Here is an 11,871-nt window from a genome sequence, read left to right on the forward strand (position 1 = left end):
GGAACAGATCTAAGTACTTGGTCCATCTGCTCACTGTGTCTGGCAGCTCCCCCAGGTTGGCCCACACTGTCCATGCAGCAGACATAAGCCAGTGAATCAGGGAGTGATTTCCTGTGCCCTGTGTCGCTGGGAGGCGCTGCCTGAGAGACCGTATCATCATTATGGAGGCCAGCTGAGCCATCTCTTCTGGAAATAATTCAATCCTTTCGGCTCCATCATCGCACAGCTGCAGCAGCCACCCTGGAACTGTCTCCCCTGCTCTCTGCCGTACCTGTTTTGTCAGATCCCGGAGTTCAGCGGGAGTGTACTGGATCAAGGTGGTATGCTTTTTAGCCTGGGGGGCGCCGCCAACTTGACCCCCTGAGGCCAATGGCTATTCCACTTAAACCTACTGCCGTATCGCCAGCAGGTTCCCAGACAGGGATGGTGGCAACGACCCATCAGGGCCCTGTAGCATGCATTTCACTGCTTCCAGCCACCTTTCCAGCATGTCTTCTCTAGCGTTGTAGCTGCTTCACTTGCTGAACCTGATCCTCCAGGCTGGCCTGCCATAGTGCCACCAGAAACATCTAGGCCACCCAACCTGCTGCCTCCCAGGAGTGGTGGTCGGAACATTTGGCTCCAACATCTCCAGGGCTTTCCAGATGTCCTTCGAATGCAGCTTCACTCTGTACCAATCCTCTAGAGGCATCCACAGTCAGATATGTGGCCACGGGATACCACTGGGAGGCAGGGGGCCACATGTCCTCCACGCCGCGACCATTCAGAGCACTGTAAGACATACACACTTCATCCCGCCAACTACGCCATGTGTCAGCGCCGAGCTGATTGAGAAGGGAAGGTTTCGGTGGTGAGACGCCCAGTTGGAAGAATGCACAAGGGGCTGACAAGACAATGAAACAGCAGGCACCTACTTTACTGCAGGGAACACACTTTTGTTCTGATAGGAGACCGCATAGGCTTTATATATGTCAGAGAACAATAGTGGCATTCTGCCACACATGCGTGATACAATAAGCTGAATCATGCTTACGTATGTTAGGTGCAGGCGCCTTACTACGCTAACATTCTAAATCCAGGATCCTGTTTCTTGCTGTGAGCCTGGATCACAGCCAGACCTGGAACCTGTCAGGCCTGTTGCCCACAGCTGTCTTCTAGAATCAAAGGGCTGATCAAGAGATTCCCAGACAAAAAGTTAAAGGAATTCATCACCACCAAACCAGTATTAAAAGGAATGTTAAAAGGGACTTCTTTAAGAGGAAGAAGTGGGGGAAAAGATTAAAAATATGGATAATTATAAATAACATGATGGCAAGAACTATAAAACTACCAATAATTTTATTTGTCTTTATTGAAATATAATAGACAATTGCTTGTATTTACATTGTACGCTCAGTTTTTTTCCACTTACTATTGGTGTACAGTAATATACCAGTTTCAGTTATATAGCATGGTGATCAGAGATCCACATAACTCACAATGATCAACCCACTAAATCTAGTACCCCTCTTGCCCCTTACATATTTATTACAACATTATTAACCATCTTCGTCATGTTACACTCTACATCTCCATGTGTATTCTGCAACTATCTATTTGTATCTCTTCATTCCTTTGCCTTTTTTCCCCCCAACCCCGTTCCCATCTAGTATCTCGCTAAATATTCTCTGAGTTTATTTCCGCTTTTGTTGTTGTTTTGTTGATTTTGTTCTTATATTCCACATGTACATTAAATCATGGAATATTTGTCTTTCTCTATCCAAACCATTTCATTCAGCACAATGCCTTCTGGGCCCGTCAAGATAATATCTTTTTTCCATCCCCTTCCTTTTAGTCTCTATGTCTTTTAATCTGAAGTGAGTCTCTTGTAGGCAGCTTATATAGGGATCTTGTTTTCTTATCCATTCAGCCACTCTGTCTTTTGGTTGGAGCACTTAATTCTTTTCCATTTGAGGTACTTGTTGATAGGAATGTAGTTTTTACCATTCTTTATTCCTGTTTTGTTTTTTTTTTAATTATTTTTTATGGTGACATTGGTTAACAAAATCCAGTAAGTTTCAGCTGTACACTTTAACAATAGGCATACATATATTTACACTGTCTGTTCACCTCCCACAGTTAGATTTCTTTCTGTCACCACATATTTGACCCCCTTTACCCCATCTACCACCCCTCTCCACTCTCTCTCCTACCCTCAGGTAACGACTAGTCTATTGCCCTTGATTCTCTGTTTTTTTGTCCTGTTCATTTGTTGCTTTTTGGTTTATATCTTACATATAAGTGATATCGTGTCATTTTCAACTTTCTCTGTCTGGCTTATTTTGCTTAGCATGAATATCTTGAGGTCCATCCGTATTGTCGCAAATGGCAGTATTTCATCTCTTTTTATGGCTGAGTAATATTCCGTTGTATATGTGTTCCACAGCTTCCTTAGCCAATCATCTATCTTAGGACACTTCAGTTGCTTCCATGTTCTGACCACTGTGAATAATGCTGCTGTGAACATCGGTGTGCCAATATCTTTCCAGATACAGGTTTTAAAGTATTTGGGGTAAATATTCAGTAGAGAGATTGCTGGATTATATGTTAGGCCAATTCTTAGTTTTTCGAGGAACCTCCCTACTGTTTTCCATAGTCTCTGTACCAATTTGCAGTCTCACCAGTAGTGTATGAGGGTTCCTTTTTCTCTGCATCCTCTCCAACATTTGTTATTACTTGTCCTGTTGATTATAGCTATTCTAACAGGTGTGAGATGGTATCTTATTGTGGTTTTGATTTACATTTCCCTAATAGCTAGTGATGTTGAGCAGCTTTTCATATATTTGTTGGCCATTTGTATGTCCTCTAGGGAGGAGTGTCTGTTCAGGTCCTCTGCTCATTTTTTGATTAGATTGTTTGTTTTCTTGTTATTGAGTTGTATGAGCTATTTGTATATTTTGGATATTAGGTCCTTATCAGAGGTGTTGATTGCAAATATAGTTTCCCATTCGGATGGTTGTCTCTTTACCTTGTTGATGGTTTCTTTTGTTGAGCAGACGCTTTTTAGTTTGATGTGGTCCCATTCATTTATTTTTCCTTATACTCCCTTGTTTTTGAGGTCAAATTCATAAAATCCTCTTTAGGTCCAAGGTCCTTGAGTTTTGTTCCTGTTTTCTTCTATGCAATTTATTGTTTCAGGTCTTATATTTGGGTCATTAATCCACTTTGATTTAATTTTGGTGTGTGGTGATAGACAACAGTCTAGTTTCACTCTTTTGTAGGTGGCTTTCCAATTTTCCTAGCACCATTTATTGAAGAGACTTTCCTTTCTCCACTGTATGTTTTTGGCTTTTTTGTTGAAAATTATTTGCCCACATAAATATGAGTTTACTTCTAGACTCTTGATTTTTTTTCCTCTGGTCCATGTGTCTTTCTATTTCTATTTTCGATACATGTTTTTTCTTCTTAAAGAAGTCCCTCCAACATTTCCTGTAATACTGGCTTAGTAGTGATAAATTCCCTTAGCTTATTTTTGTCTGGGAAACTCTTCAGCTCTAAATGATAGCTTTGCTGGATAAAGTATTCTTGGTTATAGATCCTGGGTCTTCATCACATCAAATATTTTGCATCAAACCCTTCTGTCCTGCATAGTTTCTTCTGAGAAATTAGCTTCCAGTCTTATGGCTGCTCCCTTGTAGGTAACTAACTGCTTTTCTCTTGCTGATTTTAAGATTCTCTCTTTGTATTTAACCTTTGGCATTTTAATGATATGTCTTGGTGTGGGCCTCTTTGGGTTTCTTGTTTTTGAGATTCTCTGAGCTTCCTGGAGTTGTATATCTAATTCCTTCACCAGGTTAGAGAAGTTTTCCATCATTATTTCTTCAAATATATATTTAACTTCTTGTTCTGCCTCTTCAGGTACCCCTATGACACAGATATTTTTACCATTAATAGTGTCCCAAAGGCTCATTAAATTATTATAGTCTTGGCTTCTTTTTTGTTGCCATTCTGATTGAGTGTCCTTGGCTTTCCTTTTCTCTAGATAGGTCATTTGATCCTCTTCTTTATTCACTTTTGTTTATTCCTTTATTCCATTTAATGTGCTTCTCAGATAAAGTGTTCTTCATTTCTGACTGGTTTCCTTTTATAATTTCCATTTCCATTTTTATGGTTTTTGTCTCTTTGTTGAAGTTCCCACTGAATTCATCTACACTTCCCATAAGTTCATTGAGCATCTTTATAACCAGTATTTTAAGCTCTGCGTCTGTTAGATTGCTTGACACCATTATTTCTGAATCTCTGTTATGTTCTCTCATATAGTTTCTACTTCTTTGTCTTCCCATTTTGGCTGCCTTTCTTTGTCTGTTTCTATATATTAAGCAAAGCTCCTAAGTCTCCCAGAGCACCTGACTCACTGAGAACACACCTGGATGTGGCTTGGGTGGGGCCACAAGTTGGGGGAGGCAGGGTTTCAGGGAATCCTCTGGGCGGAGTGAACACTGTTATCCAATGTGATGAAGTCATGGCTATGGTGGCTCTGTGTCCGGACACTGGGAATGGGGAGGTCTCAACAGAGGAACAATGGATACTACTGGCACTTCTGTACTGAGCGAATCTCGCCTCAGCCCTCACTCTAACAACTCAGTGTCTCCCTGTAAGTCCCCAGTGCCCCCTGCGCGCAGCTGAACCAGCACTGGTGCTTAGAGCAAGAAGGTTCGTCACTACAAAAGTCCACTCGCGGACGCAGCCTCTTTAAGAGGCATCTACCACTGCCACCGCCTCTGCCAGTGCTTCTTCCCACTAAGGTATTCGGGACCAAGCAGCCTCGTGTCCTCACCCCATCCTACCTTCTGCCTTTGCAGGATGATTTCTTAGAGTTCTCCCTAGTTGCATGGCTTGTTCATCTAGATCCAGGTGATTTTTCTTTGCTGTTTGCTTCCTGTTTCTGTCACAACTTTGATTTGGTCGCCAGAGGGAAGAACAGAACCTCTATCACCTACGCCATTTTTTTCCGCCTCCAACAATTACTTTAAATTGAATGCTTATGCCAGACAAAATAGACTTTAAACAGATGCTATAACAAGAGACAAAGAAGGACCCAGTAGTTCCACTTCTGGGTATTTATTTGAAGAAACCAGAAACACTAAATTGAAGACATGCATCCATATGTTCATTGCAGCGTTATTTACAATAGCCAAGATATGGAAGCAACCTTACTATCAGTGGATGAACGGATAAAAAAGTGGTACATATATGCAGTGGAGTATTAGCCATAAAAAAGAATGAACTCTTGCCATCTTCAACAACATGGATGGACCTAGAGGCTATTATGCTGAGTGAAATAAGTCAGCAGAAGACAACGTATGATTTCACTTACATGTGGAATCTAAAAAATGAAGTAAACATACCAGGCAAACTTACAGAGAACTTTTTGATGGTTGCCAGATGGGAGAGTGGTTGGGGAATAGACGGAAGGGGAAAGGGATTAAGAGGTACAAATTGGTAGCTAAAAAATAGTCATGGGGATGTGAAGTATAGAGAATATAGTCAATAATATTGTAACTGTATGGTGTCGAACAGGTGCTAGATTTATGGGGATGATCACTTCATAAGTTATATAAATGTCTAATCACTCGTACACCTGAAACTAATGTGTCAACTATAATTGAAAACAATTATATTTTTAAAGAGTATAAACACAGACAGTGAAGGATTATCTCAAGAGGAAAAGAATAGGAAATGCTATTTTAAATCAGACAAACTAGAAACAGGATATAAAGTATAATATAGAGAAAGTTACTTCTCTTTGGGTTTTATTTTTCTCATTTGTAAAAAAAAGATTAAAATAGATGAGTAGATTTAAACTTTCTTAAGCTGCCAACTGTTTTATTTAAATGAAAGCACTCAGAAATACCAAAAAAAAGGCTATTAAAATGAGTAATTGGATCTTAAAAAAGAACTGTTATTTGACTCTAAGGAAATAGATACTGAAAAGGACTTTCCGTAATTTCCAACTTTATATATTTTAAAGGGAAGAATTAATGTTTTTTAATAACGAATGGTTTAACCATCTTGCTAAAGGCTGGACTAGACCATGTGATATCTTGAAATCTTTTTATGTTTCATGCATTTAGAAGAGTAATGAATCAATTTCAGAACACTGTAAATCAAGCTATAATGAAAGTCTTGAAGATTTTAAGTTCAGAGTAGTTAAGTAAACTCATTTCTTTTTTTCTTCCTCCTAAAACTCATTGAAATAATCAAAGACATAAAAATAAAAATAAATCCATAGCAGAGCTGGAAATAGAGGTGGAAAGCCACTGGACCAAAATTAAGACATTTCTCATGAAAGACATGAAAACATTGATAGGGAAGTACAAAATTGAGGAATCTAGATTTTAAAGAAAATTTTAAAAATAATGAATTTTCCCAGTAAACCCTTAGAATGATTCCAAAGTCAGAGACTAAAGAGGATCAGTCTACAATTGGCCTAATAATTAAAGGGCAGAATAACTTAGTCATTCTCTTGAAGAAAACTATGGAACTATTACCTATCTTTTTACAGCTAGCTTTAGAGTGGAAGGTCTTTTTGCTTGTATGAGAATAGCTTCTGAGAAACTAAGGGAGAGAAAGTAAACAAATCTACTTTTCCTGGCAAGGCCCTGAATTATTCATTAGCTCACTCTCTTATACTTCTTTTTCAAATACACTTGTAAGATTAAAACGATTCAACAGTACAAAGTAAAATAGTCAAAACATCTTACTCAAAGACCAAGGAGGAAGTGATAATGGCTAAAAATGCGAGTGTGGGCCTACCTGATGCCTCAATCTCACTTTAGTAGTAATAGTAGTAGTAATAATTATAGCACATGTTTATTGGATAGAGTGCTTCCTGTATGTCCAAGCATTAAGAGGCTCTTAATTCTCAAAATAAGATTAAAAGAGATTTTTATCCCATTTGACAGGTAGAAAATTGAGGGAGTACATAATTCAAGATTACTCAGTAAGACACAAAGCCGACAGCTGAATATAACCTAGCTTAATTCCAAAACTGGTATGCTTAAAAGTTGGTATGGAATTTCTTTATGAGCACTCCAAAATATTGGTTCTGGAAAAAATGTATGCCTCTACGGCCCATCTCCCACCTTAACAGTTTTTCTCTCTACATTCATGTTAATGGTAAACTTTAATGTTAAGTTAAATGTGAAATAAATTCTTTAAAAAGAATGTAACAGGCATAATACTTCATATGACATGCCTTTTTGAGAAATATCTTTTCCTCATAGAGCAGTAGGATTCTATTTAATTAGTAACTAAACCCAGAATCCTAAGAATTCTACTAATCTGTCTACTCAATATGGAAATAAATGCTTTATCAAATTTTTTTAATATTCAAATTATGTTTTATCCTTTTTCATAATGTAGTTCCATTCTTCCTTAAAAAGTAAAATGTACCATAAAAAAGACATATGGCTTATAGATTTTAAAGTTCTTTATAATTCTCAACTACTTTTAATGTTCTCTTTCAGTCTGATGACAGTAAAACTTCTGTGAGGGATCGCTTTAATGCAAGGCAGTTTATGTCTTGGTTACAAGATGTGGATGATAAATTTGACAAATTAAAGGTATGTATGTTCAGTTTGAATGAATGTGTCCCTCCTTTATAAACAGATATTGCAGCTATATTAGGAATGATTAGGAAAGGAAATAATGGTTAGTCATGAATCCTCACGCCAGGTCACAATTACAAGATAAAGGAAAATGAAAACCACAAGTCTTATTTTTCAGGATCAATGTAGTATAAAAGATGAAGCTAAAAAATTTCTAATGGAGATCTTCATGCTTATCCAGTATATGAGTCTGGTTATAGTTATAGGAAAGAATGGGAAAACAATAAGAAAAGGAATATATTTTGCAACTCTATAAAGAACATTATTTGGTTTTAGATTTTCAATAATTTCAAACCACTTCTCAGATTTTCATGGTTTTTGTATAATTTTAAATCTCATTGTATAAAAAATCAGTTTCAAATTAAAGTCCCTAAGAGAAGATGAATGTGAAGTTGCAGATCCAGAAATTAGTTGGCGTATGGATATAGACAGGGTAAAATAGAAATGGATGTGTAACTCAGAAACTTTTTATACCTGTCATATTTAGAAACTTTTTATACCTGTCATATTTAGAAATTATCATAATTTCTAAAGAAACTGTGGATGAAAATAATGTTTAAACAAAGCAAGTTTAATAGAATAATTGATTATCTCTTCTCTTCTTTTAAATAGACCTGTCTTTTAATGAGGCAGCAACATGAAGCTGCAGCTTTAAATGCTGTTCAGAGATTAGAATGGCAGCTCAAACTCCAGGAACTTGATCCTGCCACCTATAAATCTATCAGCATTTACGAAATCCAGGAGTTTTATGTTCCCCTTGTTGATGTCAATGATGACTTTGAATTGACTCCTATATAGCAGCCCTTACTTCTTGATGTGTCATCCTAAACTGATGGAACTCAAGAGTGTTATACTGTGGAATATTGCCTTTTGACCAGAATACTGATATTATGCCTTTACAAGTGTTAGTAAAATTAAAGTTCAACTAAAGTTCGTTATGTATGTAGTAAACACTGTCATTTTATAAAAAATTAAAAGAATTGTTTTGGATCTTAGATCCAAACAGTCTCTAACTGAAAACTGTTATTTATAGTGGTGAAAGGTAACTCTTGCATTGGAGCATGTTGGCAGGCTGAGGTACATACTTAAAAAGTCCAGAATCTGCTAACAGCGCTGGAAGTTGTTAGCATTCTAAGTAACAAGATAACCACTAGTATGCAAATCTCTTTCAAGTTTTATTAAAATATATCAGTAAACTAAAAGGTTCAGTTCCTACTATATAGTTTCTAATGTGGAAGAAAAACTTGGCACAAAATTTCTTCAGTTTATTATATCTGTAAATTAATTGTACAGTTTTCTTTTCAAAAGTTTTAATATTGTCTTCCTTTTTAATAACTTATTTTATACATATTGTGCAGATGTAAATCTTGTAATTAATGGTCAAAATGTATACAAAGGGATTAGTAGTCAAAACATGTACAAAAAATAATTGTAAAACTGTTTTGTCTATGTTTTATTGGACCAAAGTTGTAGTTTGTATGGAGTGTAGCAGTAGTGTATTCAGGTAGCAAAACTTAACTAAGGCATGTATGTGTTTGAGTTAGCTTGGTTTCATCACCATAACTGTAAAAATTGTGACTTAGTTGGATTGCATGCTTCCTATAATTTAACTCTCCATAAGTGATTCCTAAAGTAGTGTAAAGTGTTTCATACTGGTCAGGTATAGTACCTCTGACTTACTATGTTGAACATATTTAGAATTAGTCATACCAAGAAACAGCTCTTTTTTCATCTCACAGTAGAGCCTATTATTTCCCTTCCTCCCCCCCGCCCAAAAAAAATGCCTTCGAATGAAAATTCTGAAATTGTAAATGTCTATTTTAATACTCAAGTATGAAAGAATCTGTGAATACATGTAAATATGTTTAATAAATTTTATTGGTCATGTTAAATCATTGTAAAACTTTTTTACATTGCTTAAATATAATGTTTTAAGCTTAATAACCTTTGCACTTTTAAAATAAAAACTGAGTTCTTGAATGAAAAGATATTTGGTAGTCAAAATAAGTAAAAGAAATAGGCATATGCCAAGTGATCTCTGCAATGTTTATGAAAAATTCATTAATATGCTGTATTTTTTTCCTTGTATCAAGATGCAAAACATAATATTCAGAATTTTATAATTAATATTCAGTTTGTTGTTTTTATTAAACATTTAGCAATATATTTTAAAAAAACAGATTCTCCTATAACATGATATAGATTAAATATTCAAGATTATTTCAGATCTGAAACCTGCTGCTAAATTTATTGAACATTTTTGAAAGAAAAATTAGGTTATAAGTATATGAAATAAAATTTATAGAACTTTCCATGAGACTCTTTTGAATTATAAAATAATACTGGCTGTTTATTCTGGAGAAAAGTAAAAAGAATGTATGAGGAATAAAGTGATTTAAATTCAGCTTGCAGGTTGGAAATTCCAGCTAATGGAGAGAATATAAAAATCGAAGTTTTTGAGTGCAAAGGTACATATTAAGCTTAGGGATTTTTGAATCTTTATGTCAATTTATATTTTAATTCATACTGTACTTAGCATGCGCAATAAAGCAGCACGTGTAAAAAATACACAGTGCAAAGACTTTATTATAAAGGTTGGATGTAGTAGTGTTTAGAAATTTAGATGAGAGATTTTGGCCTTTTTTATTGGATAAATGGGGCCAAGAAAGGCAGGGTAGATTTTGAAGCACTGGTTTTGTTGAATTTAAGTTTATTAAGGCTGGGAACATTAAAAGCTAATTTATAAAAGCAATACTTTTTAATATGAGCAACAATGCAAATTTTGTTTATACTTTTGCCTAAAAATTAAAAAAAAAAAATTACTGAGCATTAAAGTCAGAAAATATGAGAGGAGTACATTTATACAGCATTTCGTTCTAATGATCTAGCCCTAGAAGGAGAGTGGGGCCGATCGCTGTTAGGCCAAGCAGAACAAGCTACAGAAGAGAAAAAGTAAGCAAGTAGGAATCTGGCATAATTTAGTCATCCCAGCTTTTTAGCACTAATTAATTTTCACGCTCTTCAATGGTACCTCAAGTTGCTGGAGCCTCTCTGCCATGATTCTGCTGCTGCAGATGTCCTTTGTAAAATGACTCAGAGCTAATCTGGATAGCTTAAAAGAAAAGTGAATGCCTTCTCAGTGGGGATTTATACCTAAGTAAGTAGTTAAGGGCTTTTGATAGTAAAGATATTCCAAAGCTCTGAAATGCTAGAAAAACTTGGAATGGAGTATATGCCTAAAAAGATTTAGGATTCTGAAAGAAAAATAAAGGATGGTTAGTTTAATCAGTGATTTTTTTTTAACTCTTCAAATATCATGAACAAGATACTAAATTGTACCTAAGGATTTGTATTTCTTTAAATCTTGTTCTAAATCATATCTGTTTAATAAATGACTAGTTGATATTTGTGCATGTTATTTAATAAAGAGTTATATTTTTATAGAAAAATTAAGAGTGAAATGTGTGCTAAATGTTTTTTTCCCCACTCCCATATAACTCTTAAGCCAAACACAAATATTTACTTGGGCAGCTAGCAAAATTGCAGAAATACTCAGGAAAACAGCATCTGAAGAATTAGCCTTTCAAATTCAAGTCTTTTAAGTAATGAGGTCTCAAAAGTGAATTTTAAATATTAAACCTACTGCAAAAATCTCAAAGACCCCATGAAGCTCATTTTAATGGACTTAATTAATTTTTCTAGAAATTGAGTGCAGTGCTAAATACCTATTTTTCTTAGTTATCCAACAAGTGAGCAATATTTTTTTTCTATCTCTGATATCCTGACACAAAAAAAACCAAAATGTTATATAGAGAAAATAACCTATTTCAATTAAATTCACAAGATAGTTTATCTCCTTTTATTTTAAAAACATTTTCATCATTTTTTTAAAAATTCAAACATTTAAGGCAAAAAGATTGTTATAAAATATGGTAATCTTTGGAAAACCGGGTATGAAGTTTAGTTGGTTAAAATATCTTGTAATTCATTTTCTTGGTGGCTTCTTGGGACTGTAGTCTTTGTACCTAAAATTGAGGTACAAAGCTTCCACAGAAGTCGGTACCCAAAAAAACAAAAATCAGCAAAACATTACAAGAAAATTACAGACTAACATTTCTCATGAACATAGTCATGTCTTAGTGACTGACATTCAGTTAGGTAACAATTCCTTAGGATAGAACAAGTACAAACCATTAAAAAAAAGTTGATAAATCAGACTTCA

General features: G+C 35.4%; 1 protein-coding gene across 4 annotated transcripts in view; it reads left to right on the forward strand.

The window, feature by feature from the left end:
- Nucleotides 1-11,102, forward strand: part of ANKRD12 (ankyrin repeat domain 12) — a 122,106-nt gene extending 111,004 nt beyond the window's left edge. For all 4 annotated transcript variants that reach the window (XM_039845854.1, XM_039845856.1, XM_039845855.1 and 1 more), the window contains 2 exons: nt 7,509-7,604; nt 8,262-11,102. In XM_039845854.1, coding sequence (XP_039701788.1) covers nt 7,509-7,604; nt 8,262-8,447 — 282 coding nt within the window. In that variant the 3' untranslated portion in view covers nt 8,448-11,102. The remainder of the gene's footprint in view (nt 1-7,508; nt 7,605-8,261) is intronic.
- The last annotated feature ends 769 nt before the right edge of the window (nt 11,103-11,871 follow it).

Source organism: Pteropus medius, unplaced genomic scaffold (assembly GCF_902729225.1).
Source record: "Pteropus medius unplaced genomic scaffold, Ma_sr-lr_union100, whole genome shotgun sequence".
In the NCBI taxonomy this organism is placed as follows: domain Eukaryota; kingdom Metazoa; phylum Chordata; class Mammalia; order Chiroptera; family Pteropodidae; genus Pteropus; species Pteropus medius.